The following is a 22,234-nucleotide window of genomic DNA, read 5'->3' as shown; positions in this document are numbered from 1 at the left end:
ATGAAAGCTTATCTTCCTGCCGGTTGAAAGGGATTTTTAAAAAAAAAAAAAAAAAAAAAACTAAGAACTATCTTTGACCTTCACTCTGTTCTTATGTAAAGCTCTCTGCTTTGCATCTCCTTTCACTGCATCTCCTGTCACAGAAGACATTTCCACCTAAGGCTTTCAACACAAATCATGGAGTTGAAATTCTCCCATTCAAACAACTTGCCATGGAATGTTGGAATTGAAAACATTACAGTACTGCCAGCATTAAGAACAGGAAATATGACATGAGGGTAGTGCAGTGGCTGAAGCATTGACCTGGAACATTGAGGTCGCTGGTTCAAAACCCCAGGTTTGCCTGGTCAAGGCACATATGGGAGTTGGTGCTTTCTGCTCCTCCCCCATATCTCTCTCTCTCATTCTTGTCTCTCTCTCAAAATAAATAAATAAATAGTTAATTAAGTTTTTTAAAAAAAGAACAGGAAATGTGTATTTGCAGCCATTTTCTACAATACTGAATTTTGGAAACTCATCAGTGGATAGGGAAAAAAAAGTAGAGAATACTCATGATATTTGGATATCTAATTTATTTTTTTAATAAAGTTTCCTCATTCAACATGAAAACAGTCCTCTTAATCTCTTTTTTATTACCAAAATACTGTTTTCATGCTATCACTTTCATATTCTTTCTTAACTTGTGCTTTAGTTTTTTATCGACTTACCTTACATAGAAAGATAAATGGAAACAATTAAAACAAATTGTACTTGAAATAAAATCAGTATCTTCAGAGTTCACACGCATATATACATGCAGTCCACCCAAAATCGGTCCCTTTTTGAAAGAACCTCGGGTGGTTTGCAAGCCAAAGCCATTGAAAAGTTGTCTGTCTACAACCAGTTACACCTAATTTGAATTAAACTACAGTCGCAGATGACAGAAGCGCTCCTTTCATCTTTTGTAAGAAGGTCACCCAGCCCAGAGAGAGCGCCACGCTCCTTCTGGAACTAAATACGCTGCCCACGCCGTCTGTTGAGTATTCCGCTTCACAACTCACACCTGGGTGGCCAAGGGTCAAGTCTGACCTCCCGATGGCGCCAGCGCCTCTGCCCCTTCGCTTTGGAGAAGCAGCAGATGGCGAGGGCGCACGGCGCTGGTGCCTCGGCTCCCGCCAGAGCAGGGCACAGGCATTTAAACAAGGACTAGCGGGGTGCCGAGAGGGGGTGGGGAGGCGGCTCTCAAGTCTCCCTCCTCTCCAGACTGTACACCTAAACGTTGGGAGACTCCCCGATCTCTGCCCCTACACAGATCCCGAGAGCCCCTGTTCGCAGAGAGAGCCAAGTTGTGAGCTGCCAAGTGCACCACACGCACTGGCTGCCCCCGCAGCACCCTCCCCAGCGTCGACACGGCCCCAGGGCGAGGTGAGCCCAGGGGCCAGCGCTGCACGGACCTGAGCGCGCTGCCCGCGGGTCACCAGTTGCAACCTTGTCTCCAAAAGATGAGCCAATGATATCTCTGGGACTAAAGGGGCGGCTAGTCCACGCCCTTTCGGTTTAGGAAGCCCAGCGTCGGCCCCACCAGTGTTCCTGCAGCTCCTCTAAACTGCAGCTTCAACCTGGAGCGTCGCCGCCACTCAGCTCCTTGCTTTAGGCTTAGAGTCTATAAACTTCCCCAGATTACAGCCTGGAGGAATTGCAGCACTTGCCGTCCGCCCCGCTCCCTGCTGGGTTCAAGAAAAGAGAGGAACGGCCGTTCACTTCTGCGTTCCTCCGCTGAAACTCCTCACCTACTGCATCGCTCAGCATTTGAAAGAATAGTGAAGACAGAAGAAAGGTATTCTTCTTTAGGTTCACTTAACCGTAGTGAGCCATCTGAATCCGTGTCTGAGTTCAAAATAGAAAGATGGCTTGATACGGGGTCTGAAAAAGTTTCTCTTTAGCAAAAGTGTTAAAGGCTTTATTTCCTGGAGTTGGTATGAGTTTATACGGGAGTAGAAGCGAACCAAGAGGAGAGCGAGTACCCCTGTGAAAACATGCTAATAAATACATTTTAAAGGGGCGGCAAGCCTTATATCGGTTCTTAACGTCTTCAAGATTAAATCACAAAGAATTGTTAGTTATTTTAATATAGTCAGGCAGGCATAGTTTTAGTGGTTGACCTACCGCATATAGCGTATGGCTTGTGGAACCATAATAAGATTATAATAGATTATAATTAAAAAGTTTGTTTGGATGTTGAAAGAAAAGGCTGGACCCTACCAGATGTTGAATTTACTACTATCTCTGAGTTGTTTAAAGAGGGAGGAGGGAAGCCAAAGAGCCCGCCCCTACATACACACACACCAACCCTGCACAAAAACTCACTTCTCTCCATTTCTCTCTCCCCTCCCCTCCTCTCCTCTCCCCTCCCCTCCTCTCCTTTCCCCTCCTCTCCTCTCCCCTCCCCTTCCCTCCTCTCCCCTCCCCTCCTCTCCCCTCCCCTCCTCTCCCCTCCTCTCCTCTCCCCTCCCCTCCTCTCCCCTCCCCTCCTCTCCCCTCCTCCCCTCCTCCCCTCCTCCCCTCCTCTCCCCTCCTCTCCTCTCCCCTCCTCTCCCCTCCCCTCCTCTCCCCTCCTCTCCCCTCCCCTCCCCTCCCCTCCTCTCCTCTCCCCTCCCCTCCCCTCCCCTCCCCTCCCCTCCTCTCCTCTCCCCTCCCCTCCCCTCCTCTCCCCTCCTCTCCCTCCTCTCCCCTCCTCTCCCCTCCTCTTCCTTTCCCTTCTCTTCCCTTCCCTTCTCTCTCTTCTTCTCCCTCTTCATTTTATAACTTGATCTCTGGGTTTTTCTTTTTTTTTTTTACAGGGACAGAGAGAGAGTCAGAGAGAGGGATAGATAGGGACAGACAGACAGGAACAGAGAGAGATGAGAAGCATCAATCATCAGTTTTTTGTTGCGACACCTTAGTTGTTCATTGATTGCTTTCTCATATGTGCCTTGACCGCAGGCCTTCAGCAGACCGAGTAACCCCTTGCTTGAGCCAGCGACCTTGGGTCCAAGCTGGTGAGCTTTTGCTCAAACCAGATGAGCCCGCGCTCAAGCTGGCAACCTCGGGGTCTTGAACCTGGGTCCTCCACATCCCAGTCCAACGCTCTATCCACTGCGCCACCACCTGGTCAGGCTGGGTTTTCCTTATCTCTGCTCTCCTTTTCTCTCCTCTTCTCTTCCTTTCATCTGTCCCTTCTCCTTCTCCTCTCCCTCCTCCTGATGTCTACCGCTCCCTGCATTGTTTGACAGCTTAATATCTGTCAAGCTTGATTTTAAGTGGTTTATCTGCATTAACTCATTCAATCTTCACAGCTACCCTGTTGTTTTTTTCGACATGTTTTACAGATGAGGAAACTGAAGCACTAGAGAGATTTTTCCCAAGATAGGAAGTGGTGGAGGTCAAGCTAGTAAGTGGTGGAGAGAAGCCTGTTACTCACCTCTATCTAATTTATTTAGGTTAGCAAAACATTTTTAATAATCAAATTAACTAGACCAAAACAACCTAGAGTCTTTCACTTCTGAAACGCATGAATCCTCCTTTAAAAAAAAAAAAATTGGTACAAAATAGTCAGTTAAAATGTCAGAGAATGCCAGTGGCTTTTAGCATAAGCCTCAACGTTGTGGTCACCAGGATGAGAAGGATTGAGGGTTGTTGGTGAGAGTGGAGAAAAGGGGACAGGAGATTGAAATAAATAATCTAAGAAACACTAATTCAACTGAGCCATTTGAAATAGGTACAGTAATATTGTTACAGGTTGTATATTGCTGATTTGACTTTACCATTGAAATAAATAACTGCATTAATTGTGTACAAGAGAATACACATCTATTGACATATAAACAGGTTAACTGAGGCAACTTATAGAGAATTACAAATGACCTACCATTAAAAGCCTTTTAAATCTATATTCAATTTTCATTTTTTTATAATATGCAGATATCAATTTGTGAAGATGAAAACAGAAGGCTGGGGGGGTGTTTGTTTGTTTTATTAAATCTTTATCAATTCTAAGTGTATTTCTTTTCATCAAACTGTTTTTAATTTATTTCTTTAACATATACTTTTACACAACAAAAGTTAAGACTTAGTACTGAACTAGGAAATGGGAGAAGAAAACTTAATTTTTATAGCTGATAAAAACTTTTCCTGTGCTCACTTTGGCAGCACATATACTAAAATTGAAATAATACAGGGCAGATAAGCATGGCCACTGCACAAGAATGACACACAAAACTTGTGACGCATTAGAAAGATAAATAATTTTTCCTGTGTTTCAAATCTGGACAACTCTTCTCACTTTTCTTAATGATATGCATGATATGACTTCACAAAAGTGTTCCAATATTTCTCTATGAGAGTAGACTTGGTTTTAAGTAATAATTGCTTCAAAGGGCAAGACCCCAGGCTGAACAGGCAGATGCTTAGACTCACTTCCAGTTCTGTGCGGTGTGACAGGTCCATCACTGAACCTGGTGGAACAAGCTGACGGCCATCATCTGTGGAGGAGAAGGAATTGCAAATAGATAAGGATCTGGAACAAAGTAGGTCCTCAACAAATGTACTATTCTTATCACCACATGTAGGTGTTAATCCACATATTTTTGTTTCTCTTTAGGCTTCCTTTTACAAAGCAACACATTTTCAATCAATTGACACTTTTTAAAAAACTGTAATTCTCAGCAAAAGTTTTCTCATAGAAAAAAAAATCATTTTACTGATCACCAGCAAGTCAGACACCCTACCTCCGCAACCATGCCTCCCACTGTGATGAGCAGGCAAAGTCCCTGCCAGCCGCCATAGGACTGAGGCCGTGTTCCTAACTGGGAGGCAGCAGGGTGAAGACTGCTGCAGTACTCAAGGATTTAAGAATAAAGGGTATTTTAACTGACTTAAATCATCAGGAACTAACCCAGAACTTTTAGTGACTGGTTAGAATCTTCCCACCATCCCCTGGGAAGGGCACTGCAGACCCGCCTCTTAGAGTGCCTGCCCCTTGGCTGAGGGGCTGACTAACCTCCCACTTTCTGTGTAACTGAAGAACAATTCTCCCCAGGGTCTGTGTGGGGAGAGAAGTGGGGAGAAAGGAAAAACAGTGCTTTCCAATTTAGCCAGCAAAATTATATAATGGATACCCTTATATTAGCTAACATTAATTTTTATACCCTGAGATAAAGGGCTGCTTCTAACTTTGTTGTTCTAATTATGGACCTTCCCAGCGACCTTGAAGAGTATATTTTCTCTTCGGCAAAGTAGGACCTATACCACAGCACGAAACTGTTGGAAGGAATACATGCACAAAAGAAACCTAAATAGAGCAAATAGAACAGAACCTCCAATAAAAATTGATCCTCCTTTAGTATTGTTGTATGAATATTAAAGTGTGTGAATCATAAAATGTATTCAGCAATTTCCCTTTTTTTTTTTTTTTTGCCTTCCAAGGAAAGTTCTGTCAAAATAGTACATAACAAGAAAGAGTGATTGTACAGTTCCATAACTCTTTTTGACAGGAAATGTGTGTGTGTGTTTATTGAAGGTCATTAGCTTCTTCCCATAAACATGAAGACACTTTGCATGATTAACAATGGTTTCAGAAAACAGTGTTCCTGCCTGCTGTTGGGAAATTCACATTGAAAATGGTGTTTTTCTACTACAACACTATTTAATACTTATTTTATGAATAATCAAAATATTCAAGTGCCCTGCAATTTATTTAATTATGTGTCATCTCAAAAAATTGTTCTCAAATTTAATAATTTCTTTAAAGAATCTGCGGAAATTGGCCTTGGCTGGGCAGTTCAGTTGGTTAGAGCATCCTCCTGATACTCCAACGTTGTTGGTATGAGTCTCCATCAGGGCACACAGGTATCAACCAGTGAATACTAAATAAGTGGGAAAGAAATCAATGTTTCTCTCTCTCTCCTTTCCTTTCTCTCTAACATCAATATATATTTTTTTAAATGTTTAGGCTCTGTCCGGTTGGCTCAGCGGTAGAGCGTCAGCCTGGCAATGGATGTCCAGGGTTCGACTCCCAATCGAGGGAAACTAGAGAAGCAACCATCTGCTTCTCCACCCCTCTAGAAGCCATGACTCTATGGTTCGAGCAAGTTGGCCCTGGGCATTGAGGATGGATGGCTCCATGGCCTCGCCTCACCCACTAAGGTGGCTCGGTTGCCAAGCAACGGAGCAAAGGCCTCAGATGGGCAGAGCATCGCCCTGTAGGGGACTTGCTGGGTGGATCCCTGGTGGGGGCACATGCAAGAGTCTGTCTTTGCCTCCCTGCCTCCGCCTGCCTCTCAATAATAATAATAATAATAATAATAATAATAATTTAAGAACCTGCTGAAATTAAGTAAACAACTCTCATCTGTATCTTTATTTTTATTATATTAAAGATTGCACAAACTGGAACCAAGACCAAAATACTGAATCCACTGTACATCATTCATTATAAAACAACATACATCACATTTGTACGCTACCAAGTAGGACATCTTTAAAGTTATAAATTGTGTGCTCTTAAATTCATGCTTCAGGTATTTTACATTTGTTTTTATTCTCTTATAAATAATTGCAACTTAACCAATTTATACACCTGCTACTACTATATATTCAATGCGGCAAGGCATAGTCTTTGACAGAACAGTTGTATGGATGCCACGTCTACCCAATTGTGACTACTGTTTCCCTACGTAGTGAAATGCTAAAGTATAATACACAAAACATGGTTTCAAAAGGCACAATCTCCTCCACAGAAAAAGAACAATTTAAAAATATGCGGCAGTTTAAATCGACGACCTCAAGAGCTCTGTGATGTTCACACTAACGTGATCCTAAACCCCCAGAGCAGACGGCCTGGGCGTTGGTGGGGAGCCCACCTACGGAGTCCAGAGGCCGGAGCTCGCGGGTCCCCGGCCCCGCAGGGTGCCCAGGCGGCCAGGGTTCTGTGAGCCACCTCTCAATCTTTGTTCTGAGTGTCAGCATCGGACCTGGGGCCACTCCCTGTTCTAAAACCGGGGCCCCCACCCAAATAAAAACAACTTTGTCAACCGGAACTCTCACCCCCTGGGATTCTTCTTCTTCTGGAACAAAATGCCCACTTCTCTCCGTCCACGCCCCGCCCCACACACACACGCGCACGCAACCCTTCCCGGGACCACTGGTTAGGAGACGCGCTCGCCGCCGCCCCCAGCCTCCAGGTCGCTCTGGTCGTCTGTGAAGCAGACGTCCACGTCGCTGTCGTTGTCGCTCTTGGGCTCCCCGGGCTCTGGGGGATAGTCAGGCTCCAGGCCCGGACCGTCGCCGGCCTTGGCGACCAGGTTCTGGCCGGGGTGACGGGACTTGACGTGGCGCTCCAGGTCGCGGCGGCGCACCAGCACCTTGCCGCAGAACTCGCAGCGGTAGGGCGTGTTGCCCTCGGCGTGCAGCCGGATGTGCTTGTTGAGGTTGCTGGGGTCGCCGAAGGGCCGCAGGCACACCTTGCACTTGAGCGGTTTGTAGCCCGTGTGCGTCCGCATGTGGATCTTGAGCCCGTACTTGCGCGAGTACAGCTTGCCGCAGTAGAGGCACAGGTGGCCTGTCTTGGGCTTGCCCGCGCCGCCCCCGCTGCCGCCGCCGCCCGCGCCACCCGACGCCACGACGGCGGGGGGCAGAGACCCTGCGTCCAGGCGGCCGCGGCCTTTCCCGGACGCCGCCTCGGAGAGCTGCTGCGTGTGCACTGCGATCTCGCGGTCGAGGCCGGCCAGGGAGCCCAGCTCGGCGGGGCTGAGCGTGGCCGCCGCCGCCGCCGCCGCCGCCGGCCCGCTGAAATAGGAGATGGACTCGGGGTACTTGAGCAGCCCGCCGAAGTGCAGTTTGAGCGGGTAATACGCGGCGGCGGCGGCCGGGGAGCCGTACAGCAGCTCCCCGTTGTAGACAGTAAAGGCCGGCAGGACAGCGGGCAGGTGGCCGCACTCGCCGCTAGGGCAGGCTTTGAGTCCGCCCGCGTCCAGGGCGGGCAGCGCGCAGCGCTCCAGGTGCAGCCCGGTCGCCGGGGGCAGCTGCGCGTAACGCGCTCCGGGCAGCGCCGCGGCGGCAGGCGGGGCGCGCTCCACGTGCTTGAAGGCGGACGCTTCATCCGCGGGGCCCCGGAGGAGAGGGAAGCTGCGCAAGGCGGCCCCGGAGCAGGGCAAGCCGGGCGGAGGAGGCAGCGGCGGGTCCCCCGCGAGCAGGCACTTCGGGTGGTGGTGGTGAGCGTGGTGGTGATGGTGGTGGCCCGCGCCGCCCGCCGTCGGGTTCTCCCTGCTTCCAGGGTGCCCTCCTGCGCGTCCCCCGCCCAGCAGGCCGGCCCCGGATTTGCCGCCACCCTCCTCCCGGTAGGCGTCGCCTGGAGGGTTCGCGGCAGTCCGGGCCAAGCTGGCGGGCTTGAAAGCCGAGCGCACCCCGGGGTAGAAGGCCAAGCCGCCGCCCCCGGCTGGGGTGCCGCCCACGATGCCCAGGAAGTGGCCGTGTGCCCGGGCGGCGCCGCTCATGTCCAGGGCGCGGTCAGGCTGCTCCTTGCTCTTCTTGGATGGCCCCCACTTGCCGGGGGACGGCGAGGTGGCCGAGGGCACAGAGGTGGCCGAGGGCACAGAGGAGGCCTCGCGCTTGATGTGCTCCCTCGTCCCGCAGGCCTGGACAGGCTGTGGGGCCTGCGGGTGTGACCGCAGAGTGCCCGCCGGGGCGGCCGCGGCGAAGTCGGGCACAGCGAGTTTCGGGGAGAAGCGCAGGCCATCCGCGGCCAGGGCAGCCCCTTGGCGAGACGCGTGCTCTGGGTGCAGGTAGGCGCGGCCCGCGCCGCTGCTGAGCACGCAGTGGAAACGCAGGTGCGCCTTAAGGCTGTTGGGGTATCTAAACGTCCTCCAGCAGTACCAGCAAATGTAGCGCTCCTCCCCTGGGCAAGAAAGAATAGAAAAGCGACCCCGTGAAAGTCGAACAAGCAAGAGGGAAAGAACCGGCTAACCCAAGGTAAAAACCAAGTTTTGACCAGTGTTGTGGAGAAAAGCAGTATTTTTGGGTCCCCGCGAATAATTGAGTTTCGTAGCCTCACTATAACAAGGACCTCAAAAAGCGCCCATATCGCCAATATTGTCATCATCTCCATCCTCTAGGACTACTTGGAGGCCAAGAGGGGTGATCTGGACCTTTTCAAAGAAGACTTCCTCCGGGCCATCGGAGCAAATCTTTGGGAGAGCAGAACTCAGGCAGGCTGGCCAGGGAAGAGATAGAGAGCAGCTGTTGCTTTAAATCAAGTGTTGAGGCTGCGCTGTGTCCGGGCCCATCTGTTGGCGTTTGCAGAATAAGTGGCGTATGTCAAGGAGTTTGGATAAACTGAACAAAGGCCAATCTAATGGTCGTGAGCTCCTCATTACCAAGCGAGACAATATCCTGTATGTATGGGCCATATGTAATCATTCCTTTTCACAAAACAATGTCTTTTATGTTACTACCCACCCTCCCACCCCCTCCCAGCCTTAAACACTTTGCCTGGGGGTTTTCCTGGAGCGTGACCAACTGAAGGACCACATAGGGACTATGATTTGTTGTTCAAAATTATTTGTATCTTTATTTCCTCTTTAACCCCATTTAATTTGATGGAAGAAAAGAAAAAGTCCTATGTCCTGATGTTCTAAAAACTGAAGAATGATGTTGCATTACATTGTCAGCTTTTAATTAATTCACTTCTAGATAGCTGCATAAATTCAAGCTTAGAAAAGTCTTTGGGAAAGCTATATAATTTATTTTTATTACATGAACATATTTAAGTGATATAGATATAACTACTCAGCTTGTAATAAGTGTACAATTCTCTACCAGGATCTATATACGTGTTTTTTGTGTCAAATCTTTTTTGTGTTCAGTATTATTAACACTAGTTTTTAATTTTGCCAGAGTCTGTGAATACAAAGATACATGTATGAAACAGATTCTCATCACATGGTCAAAGTTGATCATCAAAAAGGTTGTGTTACATCTGTACAGAGAATAGATATTTGCAATTGGGTGTTTTTTTTAATATTGTGGTTTCTTGATAATACTGAATGGAAGGATTTCTGTGAAAAAGAAGTTAGTTGGGCTGCAAGGAAGTATACAAAGTAAAAGTTAGTCTCATTAAATTTAATGGAAAAGCTAAATATTCCCTCCTTGCACATAAGCAGCTCAAACTTCTAAAACATTACTAGAGAACAACAACGGGAACAAACTGCAGATCTTCCTCCCTTCGTGTATTTTACATCTGGCTTTGCATAAAGCAATACCACCCCCACCCCCCACCCACGCCCACCCCCCCATAACTAAAGTGAAAGTTCAAGTAAGAAGCAGTTTATTCCAACTGAAGCCAAAGGGAAAGCAGAAAGGAAAAGGGGGTGGGGTTGCCTATCAGATCCCATCCCAGTTGTTTATGGAAGACTTGGGTAAAATTATTTCAACATTTCTGTTCCTTGTATTGAAAAGCCAAAATATATCTTGATAAGAAAAGAGAGAAGAGACCTGGGTATGTTGGTGTAATATTTTAAATAACTTTCTTTCTCCTATGTTCAGAACTTCCCTGCCATCGCTGCTTTTTAAAAGGGGGGTCTTCAGAAGCCACCCCAGAATGACTCAGCTGAGTGCAAAGCCAAGTTAGCTTTGTTCCTAAAAACAAAGGATCATTATTTTCTTAACTGTTACTATGGAATTGAAATCCACTGGAATTAGTGAATATTGGAAGAATAGCAGCCATCTCTACTTATTTCTTCCTCTCTTTTAAAATTAAAGCAAATGTATATTTTCAGTTTCAATATGATTCTTTTTTCAGTTTATCTAACCAACTGAAATGTCCTCTGGACTCTGAAATCCAACCTATGCCAAAAATATCAAACATATTTCATAAGTGACTTCACCTCCTTTCCTTCATGTAACCCTAAGGTTGCCAAGATTTTTAATTATCTCAAAGGTGGGGAAAGCAGAATTTAAAACAACCCATACATTCTCCAAAAGGAAAAGTGTATATTTTGGCATCTGTCACCATATAATGTTTTATAAACTTGATTGGTTACAATGAAAACACAAGGGCCACCACTCAAGTTGTTTTTATACTATTTGATAGTGCCTAAAGAACAGCGTTCTGTTTGTAAATGCCCGGCCCCTAAAGGCCAGTAACCCTTGGGATTGTTCTGTAGTGGCAGATTTTTAAGTTCTCCACTATGGGGCTTTTATCATGTTTCCTTTTACTGGAAGAAATTGACAAGAGAATTTAATGTAATGTAATGCAAGTAACGAACTACTTGAGGATAATTTTTATGAATACTGTACATACAAATGTACCCACAAAATGAATAAAATTAATTTACTGAAGACAGTGATACTTTGAAGTGAAGTAACTCATTGTTATGAATAAACTTATTCTATCTTGTTCATGAAGTGTTCATTAATTCCCACATTTGTTTGATTTTTTTTTCACCCTATTTGTAAAAAGCTGAGATTGAGCAGGCAATTCAGGAGGAAAGTATGCTAAAATATTTCACAGCATTTATTATGTTGACTTCAAATAGTAACTGTGCTTTAGGGGAAATTACAGATAATCAAACAATTGGCCAGGGAAAAAGTCATGAAATCACTTCAAGGGCTTCTCAGGATTTAAATACGTTAGCACTTCCTAGCTTTTTTTTCCACAGGAAGTGTTCTTCAGTGTTTTGGAAAGGTTTTGAAAATGTCTTCTGCTTTAGTTAGTACACCTTGATTTGCATAAACTCACTCTTAGCTTTGGAAGGAATCAAATAAATCTGAGAAGAAACCGGGATACATCCCAAATTCAATTTAAGTAAGGAGGGGGACGTGTATAAATACCATTTAAATGAAAGGGCCTCAGTACCTGCCAACTGACCAGCTGTAAGTACCGTAATGCTTCTAAAATGCTGTAGAAGTACATTACTCTCTTTCAAACCAGTATAGAAGAGACGCCCCTCCACCTTCTAAAAGCATTCCAAGTTTGTTATGCTTTTTGGAGTTGATGCGATTACTCTAATAATATGTTAAGCCTTCTCTATTGATTCTTAACTGAGTAAATAGTTGTCTCTTTGGATATACAGTAGGAAAGGATGAACTCTGTGAAGTTCATAAAGATTTTTTTTCCCTGCCATTGGAGAACCAGATTATTGTCACTGTAATTTAATGTTGCTTTTAAGGAGGTAGTGGTGACGTGACTCTCTGCCCACACAGACAGGAATCATGAATTCGATTTTACCACAGAACAAGAAAAAGGCTTTTTCAAGTCTGGGGATTTGCCCAGAGACCCCCGGGTGGGCTGGACTGTTGCCCACCCGCTCAGAGGCCCTCTCAGAGGTAGTACCTTTCTCATCGTGTGTTGGAGTTGCAATTATGGGGATGTCAAACCACTGAGCCAAGGAGTTGGAATACCACACAGTCAGCTCCTCCCCTGGTTGGACGTCTCGCAGCGCTCTGTAGAAGATCTGGGACACAAGGAACAAGACAGCTTGCTGTCACTTCCCGAGTAGTTGGTCAGAAAGCAACTGACAGGAAAGGTTCGGTTTGAATCTCTGCTCTGAGGCTCTGTGACCTTGGAAAAGTTATTGAACTTATCTAAACCTCACTTCTTTCATTCTCCAAACAGGAAAAATAATATCTACCATATGATGTGGTTGCTGGGAAGTTTAAAGGCGAGTTGGAACTAAAGCTCTTTGCTCTTAATCTTGGCGGCCCCCTCGGTGACAGTCAGGTAGATAGAACTGGCGGTGGAAAGCCCACAGTACCTGTCCTCCGGGTAGGTCTGCAATGGCTTCCAGAGTCTGCTCCTGGGGGCTCCGGGCTGCCCGGATTAGCTCTATCCACTCCAGAGGGGAGCCCCCCGACTCGTCCACCAGCTCCCCTCTCACCATGCGCACCTGCAACACAAGCAGCGGTCGTTCTTCCCTGCACCACGGTCAAGTCCACAACCCAGAGGGAAAGCGTCCTTTACCCCACCCCACACAGGAAAATGGCAGTTCGTGTAGCCAGACCGCTGTGGGCTGCTGGAAGGAGGATCATCACTTAACACCCTTGCTGGGAGAAGAGGGAAGAGGGGAGGCTGTCTAGTGTAACAGTCCCTTCCTCTCCCTTCACCTTAGCACCATGGGGGTGAGAGTGTCACCCCTGTGCTGCTGGGCGCATCTGTACCGAGACATCCTCCACCCCCACTCCACTTCTCCGTCCTGCGGCTCTGAGAGCAGCCCCATTACCAGGGTAATGACGTTTCCAAGTCGGTGCCAGGACCCAGTGTCCCCCGAACTCCTCTCGTGTCCCCCCCCCACGCCCGTTCTCCCTGCACCGCAAGGAAGTGCCGGCAACCGCGGCAGAGAAAATGTTCGAACAAAGCGGCTGCACGTTGGCAATTTAAAAGCAATTAACGCACATTTAAAGGAGTGGTGCGCTGCAAACCCGGCTTTAAACCATGGAAGAGATGACTGCGTGAGCCGCCAGATGTGGGTCCCGCTGGCTGAGCACCTAGCAATTTCTTAAAAGAAAGCTCTAGGCAGTGGCGAGAGCAAGCCAGGGTCTTCTCCCACATCACCACCTTTATTTCCCAGGGGCTGTTAGTCGGTCTACGCCCGCCGGGGCGCCGGAGGGCGGGCGGGGGTCTTGAAAACGCCTCTCAGGTCAGGTGTCGCGACATCGTTCGGGGAGTCGGAGCTGACTGTTGCTCCTGACGCCGCCTAGTTGCAACCCGAACCCAGTGCCCTACGCGAGTGGGCGCTCCTCGCCTTCGAGCCCACGTCAGAGCCATTGCTGGGCTCATCTCCTATCCGTTTATCCTAAACCCACAAGCAGACATGGGAGGGGGGGGATCCGGCGAGGTTCTAGAAACTAAGATTTCTCAAAGATTTTTTTTTTCACTAATGAAATTAAATTATGTTAAGGTCAATTTAAGTCTTAAATTAGCATAATGAAGGGGGAAAAGGTAAGAAAAGTCCTCAACGCTTGAGCGCTGTAAAACAGCGGAGAGGAGCGTTTGCGGTCAGAGGCCGGGGACCCCCACGCTTCTGCTGAGAGTGCGAGGAACCCGCGGGTTCCGATGGTCCTGGCCCGCAAAGATCCCGGCGCACCTCTCTCGGCGGCTGCCTCCTCTCAGCCACGTCCTGTTCCCTCAGCCCTACCCGCGTTCAACTCGCAGTTAATGCTACTTGAGGGGAATAATCGGAGTCCCCGTCCACCTGGCATAGTTAACAGGTAACTAACGATTCTATCACCCCCTTCTTATCTACGCTTCCTACCCATCTCCTAGGCTAGGATAAGGGGGGGATAACGACAGTGGTCGAAGGTCGGAATGGCTAATACCTTTTTCTTGGGCCCAGGTTCCCTGCGGTCTGACAGGTACTTGCCCAGCTTGAAGGTTCCGGGCACCGGCCCGAGGCGCAGGCCGGCTGGGATGCAGCAATCGGCACTCACGCTGGTGGCCGCAGTGCGGGCGGCTCCGTGCATTGCTGCCACGGCGCCGAGCAGGCGGTTGGGTGCTCCGAGTCCTCCGCAGGGCGCCAGTGACAGAGACTCAGTGGCGCGCGAGCCAGGGAGCAGCGCCCCGACGTGCGCCCTCCGCCCGCGGAGTGACGCGGGCAGGCAAGCACTGCGCCTTTTCAATCTGGGCGGGCGCCTTTTGGCACCGCCAGCGCAAGGGCGCGGAGTTTGGTGAGAGAGTTGCGCTGCGAAGCAGCTGCAAAGTCCCACCCGAGAGGGTCACATGGAGTGGTTCCCTCAGCCGCCTGCATAATCGAGGCCTCTGAATGGCTGGCGCACAATGGTCCAGGCGACCTTCCCATTCCTAAAAATCCAATTTGTCAAGGGCGAAGAAAAGGCGCTGGTGAATCAAAGGTCCGGCGGGACCATTAATCCTCAGCATGGGGTATTGTCCTCGAGACAGTTACGATATTTTAAGTGACAAATCCACTGTATAATTTCTCCATAAATTTTACTTCCTTTTATTGTTCGCCGACAAACCAGTTTTGGGAAATAAGTGACTACTTTAAGTCTACTTGGCTGATTCCTTTGAGCCTTGGTCTACTTCAAAGATTTTTAATTCTCTCCCCTTGGCTTTATTGTAAAGGAGATTAAACAAAGAGATGTGGACTGTTAGGAGGACTTGTTAACTTCTATTGATTTCTGGCGTGTGCCATACAGAAATTAGGCAGGTACTTGATGGGAAAACACCAGAAAATACCTACACTTTTTAAATAACGACCATATTACCATTTGAGGGGGTTGGTTTCAGGCCAGTGGTCTATTTAGAACAGCTTTATCGTTCCCTCTGTCCAGTTTCACCCCCGAAATATGAAGCGTCTTGGCCAGTTTTGGGAACCGAGGTCAGCTGTGCATCGTTGGTCTCGGACGCTGCGGGGACCACTGCTGCGGAGAACAGGAAGCAGCCCGGGCCCGCGGGGCCGCCCCACCTTGAGTGCACCCGAGGGAGAAGAAGGCTTCTGCTCACTGGGGTTTTCATCACGTCTCCCCACACGTGCCAACCAACTGCCCCAAACCATGATTTGTTTTTTAATTTAAAAAAATTAAGAAGTGTTTGAGACTAATTTCCTGAGAATCAATAAACCGGACTTGCAAATCAGAAAACTTTCTATCAAAGATTGGGGGGGAAAAAGAGTCTGAGGTGGGCGTTGAAAAGCCCAGTTCGTGAACTAGGAGAATGGGTACTTGGAAGTTAAATCAGATTACTCCGCATTTTCTTTTAGGGAAGTCTTCAATTTGTACGGGGACATTTGTTTTCATAATATACATCTGAGTAATCGAGCTCATCAGATATTTGTGACAGCTTTGCTCACACCAGCCGTGCGCTGCTAATCCCAGGCACTGCCCCTCAAACCCTTTGGACTTGGACCGGAGCCCGACGGGGAATTCCGGGCAAGGTCTGAGTGACTCTGGGTTTCCAGCCTGGTGTCGGCGGGCTAGACGCTGTACAGAGGGGAAGAGACCTCCCAGCAGTCTCACGTCGAATTCTCCACCGGGTTCTGCGAGGCCCAGGAAAGATGTGGTTCTTAGGCCTTTGACTGAGTGACTCTGATTCACAAAGGTAGTGTGACTCCCGTAACTCAGCAGTTTGTCCCGCAAGGCCCCCAAATAAGCTCTGTGTAGCACCCCTCGATGGAGACTTGGACACCTTCAGGCGACTGAGGCTCACTCAGTCTGTGCTCTGTCGCTCAAGACTCAGGGAACCTTCTGTGAGTTGCTTCAAAGCCTCAGTCTCTTAATCCTTAAAATGGGAAAGATGGTGCAGACCCTTGGTTTCCACCCAGTGGTTGCAAAGGTCAATAGCAACGATCTGGCCTGACCTGTGGTGGCGCAGTGGGTAAAGCGTAGACCTGGAACGCTGAGGTCGCCTGTTCGAGACCCTGGTCTTGCCTGGTCAAGGCACATATGGGAGTTGATACTTCCTGCTCCTCCCCTTTCTCTCTCTCTCTCTCTCTCTCTCTCTCTCTCTCTCTCCTCTCTGAAAATTGAATAAATAAAATCTTTTTAAAAAAATAACAATGATCTGTACAGTGAATGGGTTTTAGGCGCTCCGAAACTGGTGGTTTGCTCAAGGGGGGAATCAGGCCAGGTCCACATGACACAGGAAGGGCGGCCTCACCGCTCACTCCAGGACCCGTGTAGACGCGGGGACCGGGGCAGAGGACACTCACCGGCGCGGAGCGGGTCTGGGTGGCCGCTCGCCACGGTACTTCTGACCCTGCAGCCCCACCCTGCCCAGGGCCACTTTCTGAGTGAGCTGCACCGATTCTTCCTCCTACCACTCCAAACGCCCCTCCGCGGGCCGCGAGCGCTGCCTGCGACAGAGGAGGGAGCCTTTGATCCCGCGGCCCATGAATGGCAAAAGCCGGGGGAGGGGAGGCGGAGAGGAAGCCGCTCCGAAGAGTCGAGGGCAATAAATTTAAGCCATGAACATGTCCCTCTAACCTCTGGCCTGGCGACTCCGAGATGACACCCCGTTTAAATTGCCAGCACTGTGAGCGGGAAGGGGCGAGCGCAGGGCTTGGGTCTGAGGCTCCTCCCCGGCCCTCCTTAATGAGTGAAAAAGCGTGAACGACACGCGAACAATTTTATCAATAGGACCATGTAAAGGCCGACTGTGAGGAAAGTTATTTATTAATATAGCCAATTGTGGCTGGTTCCCAGCCCCACGAGAAGAAAGAGACTGCGCCAGAGGCATTCACACCAGCTCGCCGAGTTTTATTCTGTCCTGTGGCTCTGAGTTGAAGTTCTCCAAGTGAAATAAATTGTCCACAAAGGAGGAAAGGAACACATTTTCTTTTATTTTTCCTCCCCTAAAAAGCAAGGGTGAAACCAATCTAATGTGCCCAGTGGAGCAAGATGGGCCGTGAAAGGCTGGATGTTAAAAGTAAAAGCGGGCTGTGCAGCAAATGGGATGGAAAATTAAATGAAATTAAATAGCTTGAACGGCCGTATTGTCCCTTATTAAAAAGACACATTAATTACATGGTCTCAGCCTTAGTCAAAGACAATGTTGAGACTCAATCAAAACATTCCATTCGGCTTTTTTATAGACTTAAAATGGGCGTCCAGAGGCCGCGATAAAGCGAAATCCCTTCTGCACCGAGATGCGGGGAGAAGAGCTTTCGGGGACGCCCTGCTCGCCGCCCACCGCGGGAGCGCGCCCGGTAACAGGTTGCTTCCAGCGCCGCTGGATTCTCGGAGCAGCAGCCAGAGGAGCGGGGCGCCGGCGCTGAGTGCCACCGCGGCACCGCTCCAGGCGCCGCTGCCTCAGGGGCGAGCCCATCCGCCCCCGTGGGCGTCCCTGCGCGGTGCTCCGAACGCTGCCGGCGCCGCGGCCCTGCTCCGGGCGCCGCCCCCGCGTGCGTCCCTGCGCGGTGCTCCGAACGCTGCCGGCGCCGCGGCCCTGCTCCGGGCGCCGCTGCCTCAGGGGCGACCCCTTCCGCCCCTGGGTGCGTCCCTGCGCGGCGCTCCGAACGCTGCCGGCGCCGCGGCACTGCTCCAGGCGCCGCTGCATCAGGGGCGACCCCTCCCGCCCCCGCGTGCGTCCCTGCGCGGCGCTCCGAACGCTGCCGGCGCCGCGGCACTGCTCCGGGCGCCGCTGCCTCAGGGGCGACCCCTCCCGCCCCCGCGTGCGTCCCTGCGCGGCGCTCCGAACGCTGCCCGCGCTGCGGCCCTGCTTCGGGCCTGCTGCCTCAGGGGCGAGCCCGTCCACCCCCGTGTGCGTCCCTGCGCGGTGCTCCGAACGCTGCCAGCGCCGCGCACGTGTGCTTTGAGCTGGACTCCGCCTGGACGAAAAGATTCCCCACCCGACTTCGGGGATGCGATCTCCTTTGGGAACACTGTTCTCCAAAGCGGCCGGCCTCGGGCGCGCAAAGCTCTCGGGCTTGAGGACCCCAGGGGGACCCAGCCGGCTACCCTGCTGTGGCCTTTGGGCTGGCGGACCTGGGTGTGGGGGAGTCACCAACCCCCTCGATTTCAGCCCCCCCTTCCCCGACGGTGCTCGGAGTCCCGAACCCGGAGCTGAAGGGAGCCGCGCGGAGTCAGGGACTGCAGGCGAGGCCTGGAGACACAGTCTAGCCGGGGTCCGAGGTGGCCGGGCCGCACCCCCTGAGGGTGCCGCGCCCGCAAGGCCGCGGGGTCAGCGCGGACCAGCTGCGCCGCCCCTGAGGCGCGGGTGGGACATTAAGGCCCCGCCTGAATAGGGCGGCGGGGATGGGCTCTGGGAATGCCACCAGATGACATGCGGGCGACGGGACCATTTTTTCCCCTTAATTGCGAGGCCAGTGGCGGCGGAGAGGCTCTAAACGCGAGGCTAGGACGCATCCCGGACGCCACTGGTGGGTTTTGTGATGCCTTTTTTGTTGTTTTTAAGTCCTTCATTGGAAGCGGCTCAATAAAAGTATTCAGAGTCTCTCTCAAGTTGCCTTTTAACCGGAGTTCCCCAACTTATTTCTCGGTTCTTTCGGTTGACATGGTGCAAAGAAAAGTCAGCGAGCATGTTGTTGAATTGCAATGTCTCGGGGCACCTCCACATTCAACGCTCCTCTGCCGGCCGCTGCCGAATGAGCCCGCACTCAATTCGATTTTCCTTGCTGTTGGGCACATTTAGGAGCGCTCTATTTGTGAAGTTCATTTCTAGGCAAATGTATTCAAGATCTGATGGAAATGAATAGGACCGTGTGTCAGCCGCCCCTAATTGGGATTAAAGCACTTAGGAGCATATGCAGAGAGTGACAGAAATTCTCAGGTTGCATTGTGTTCAGACTTCCACCCGCTTGGACACTCCTCCTCCAAGGGAGATTTATAAAGCTTGCAGGGAGAAACTGAGGAAAGAAAAGCGAAACGGAAAAGACCCGGGCTAATGGCTCACGGTGGGGGCTGCAGTTCAGAAAGTGGTGGTGACAGCTTCAGAGAAAAGATGCTGGAGCATAATTAAACGCGGGCGGAGGAGCGAGTCTGAACTCTTTAATCAGAAAGAAGGGGGAGTTAAAAGGCTAAATAAAGATGTTCTTGAGATTCCCAGACTTTTTTTTTCTTTTTCCCCCTTCTTCTTGAAGAGCTGGCTGGCTTGCTTTCTTTATCTCTGCCTTCCATTCCCATCCCCCAAAGAACGTATACCCCCCCTCTTGAGCAATAACAAGAACAATTTGGTATTTTAATTAAAAGGGGGGAAAGTCAAAAGAAACAAAAGTGTCTTCTTTTGTACGCTAAAGAGAACTTCACAACCAAACAAGTCAATGAAAATATTTCCTTCTCTGTGCTTTTGTGTGTAAAATATACACACCCTATGTGAAAACACAAACATAAGGATAAGTATTCGTATACATTCAGACAGTGTACTTAGATATAGAGTTTTTTGTAAATCTCCACCCTGAGGTGACAGATGAAGGTGACAAAACCTTTTAAAAACTGAAAAAGCAGAGGGCAGTGACAGCCTCTTTTAGCCCCTGAGGAGCAGAGAAGCCAGAAATGACAAGTGGACACTAAACAAACAAACAAACAAACAAAAAATAGTGAGGGAGAGCAGGTAGTTCCAAACTTATCTGGATTTCTTTCTTTGTTTCTAAATTTATTTAAATCCACCTGTGGGGATAGGAGCCCCGGGTGTCTCAGCTTGGGAGAAGCCCCCGTGGTGAGCCCTGGTGAGCCATAAGGCTTTTTTCTTTCTATATTTTAGTTCCTCTGCAAACCTAAGACCCTTCTTTCTCCCCAGTCTGGCCCACATCATGAAGAAAGAACTTGTAAATATGTGTTCAGAAAGGATAGAATTTTCCTTTAATCTATTACCCATTTTTCAGCTCTTCAGAAAGTGGTGAATAACAGAAAGAAGTTGTCCTGGCCACTAGGACAATCTGTGAGTGATGGGAGTTCATTAAGTGGTCATTATGATAGCAATGGGGGAGGGGGGACAATAAAAATATATGGCTTATGTCACAACCAAAAACTGCATTCAGTTTCATAACCAGCATCTCTGAATAACAATTAGTAAGTTCACTAGTAGAACCCTGTATACTCTCCTAATGTCACTGCTAATTACGTTTGTTTTTAAATGCAGTGATATCACTCATGTTATTCATGTCCATGATCTAATGATGATGCATTTCAAGTTCCTGAAAGATGATTGAAGTGTTTATAGCCTTCATTTTACAGTAGGGATTCACATTCAGACAACCTTTCAAATATATACATAATTATAAGAAAAATTAGATAAGGTTACAAAAGGTGAATCTTTATGCATAGTCACGAAAATGTCTTGTTGGCCAAATAGCTCTGTTGAGATATATTTTACATACCACAAAATTCACCCATTTAAAGGGTATAATTCAATGTTTATGGTGGGTTTTTTAAAGTATATTCACAAGATTGTGCAACCATCACATAAGCTCATTTTAGAGCATTTTTATTCACCCTTTCCAAAGAACACCCATATCCATTAGCTATTACTCCCCATTTGTTCCCAAACTCCCCAGTTATGGCAACTACTAAATGTCTTTTCGGTCTGCCGAGTTTTACTTATTCTTCACATTTCATATAAGTGAGTCCATATGATATGTGGTCTTTTGTGACTGTATTTTTTTACTTAGCATAATTATTCAAGGTTCATCCATATTGTAGCATGTATCAGTATGTTCTTCCTTTTATGGATGCATAATACTCCATTGTACAGCTATATCACATTTTATTTATTCATTTATTACTTGATAGACTTTTGGTTCTTTCTACTTCTTTGCTGGTATATATAATGCCACTAAGGAACATTTGCTCACAATTTTGTGTGTGTACATGGGGGGTTCTTGAGTTACAATTGTATCGATATACAATGTTTCGAGTTTATGACGCTCACTCCCATAAAAATTTTTAAAAATTTAGATGTGAGCGTTTCGGCTTACGCCATCAGCATCGTACTTATGGACTACGTGGATGAACTAGTTTGGTTTTGCCCGGGCAAAAGAATAGGCAGTAATACAGCATATGAGTAAGGGAGTTGGTGTTTCCCAGTTTGCTTACCTAGGCCATTTTGGACTGTTAAAAGTGCAAGTGTTGGCCCTGGCCCGTTGGCTCAGCGGTGGAGCGTCGGCCTGGCGTGTGGGGGACCCGGGTTCGATTCCCGACCAGGGCATGTAGGGGAAGCGCCCATTTGTTTCTCCACCCCCCCCCTTCCTCTCTGTCTCTCTCTTCCCTTCCCGCGGGCCGGGGCTCCATTGGAGCAAGGATGGCCCGGGCACTGGGGATGGCTCCTTGGCCTCTGCCCCAGGTGCTAGAGTGGCTCTGGTCGCGGCAGAGCGACTCCCCGGAGGGGCAGAGCATCGCCCCCTGGTGGGCGTGCCGGGTGGATCCCGGTTGGGCACATGTGGGAGTCTGTCTGACTGCCTCCCCATTTCCAACTTCAGAAAAATACAAAAAAAACATGCAAGTGTTCCGTTTGTGTCACGGTCATAGAAATGGAACTGTGTTGTAACCCTGCCCCCCACTCCCAGTATATGTTTTTATTTCTTTTGTGTGTGTGATTTTTCAGGGTTTACCATATATTTAACTCTTTGAATAACTGTCAAGCTACTTGCACCATTTTACATTTTCACGGCAGTGTATGAGGGTATAAGCTTTTCTATATCCTCCAATACTTGTTATCTGTCTTTTTTATTTTTCCCTTCCTGGAGGCAAACTAGTATCTCACTGTAGTTTCAATACACTTTCCCTAATAACTAAAAAACTAATGCTTAAGCAT

General features: G+C 48.9%; 1 protein-coding gene and 1 pseudogene across 1 annotated transcript; one reads left to right on the top strand and one right to left on the bottom strand.

Moving 5' to 3' along the window:
* The first annotated feature begins 4,151 nt into the window (after positions 1–4,151).
* LOC136321664 (U6 spliceosomal RNA) lies at positions 4,152–4,268 on the top strand (annotated as a pseudogene).
* Positions 4,269–6,405: 2,137 nt separating this feature from the next.
* Positions 6,406–14,627, bottom strand: PRDM13 (PR/SET domain 13). The gene is made up of 4 exons (XM_066253035.1): positions 14,329–14,627; positions 12,768–12,899; positions 12,347–12,467; positions 6,406–8,911 (listed from the first exon to the last, which is right to left on the bottom strand). The coding sequence occupies exons 1-4, from the start codon at positions 14,470–14,472 to the stop codon at positions 7,164–7,166; spliced, it is 2,145 nt and encodes a 714-aa protein (XP_066109132.1). The 5' UTR covers positions 14,473–14,627; the 3' UTR covers positions 6,406–7,163.
* Positions 14,628–22,234: the final 7,607 nt, after the last annotated feature.

This window comes from Saccopteryx bilineata, chromosome 1 (assembly GCF_036850765.1).
Source record: "Saccopteryx bilineata isolate mSacBil1 chromosome 1, mSacBil1_pri_phased_curated, whole genome shotgun sequence".
NCBI lineage: Eukaryota > Metazoa > Chordata > Mammalia > Chiroptera > Emballonuridae > Saccopteryx > Saccopteryx bilineata.
This window is presented reverse-complemented; position numbering and strand designations above follow the sequence as displayed.

Coding starts and splice junctions, on each gene's coding strand:
- PRDM13 (XM_066253035.1), bottom strand. CDS start 14,472: ATGCACGGAGCCGCCCGCACTGCGGCCACCAGCGTGAGTGCCGATTGC. Junction 12,900..14,328: donor AACCTGGGCCCAAGAAAAAG/GTATTAGCCATT, acceptor CTTGTGTTGCAG/GTGCGCATGGTGAGAGGGGA. Junction 12,468..12,767: donor CAGACCTACCCGGAGGACAG/GTACTGTGGGCT, acceptor CTTGTGTCCCAG/ATCTTCTACAGAGCGCTGCG.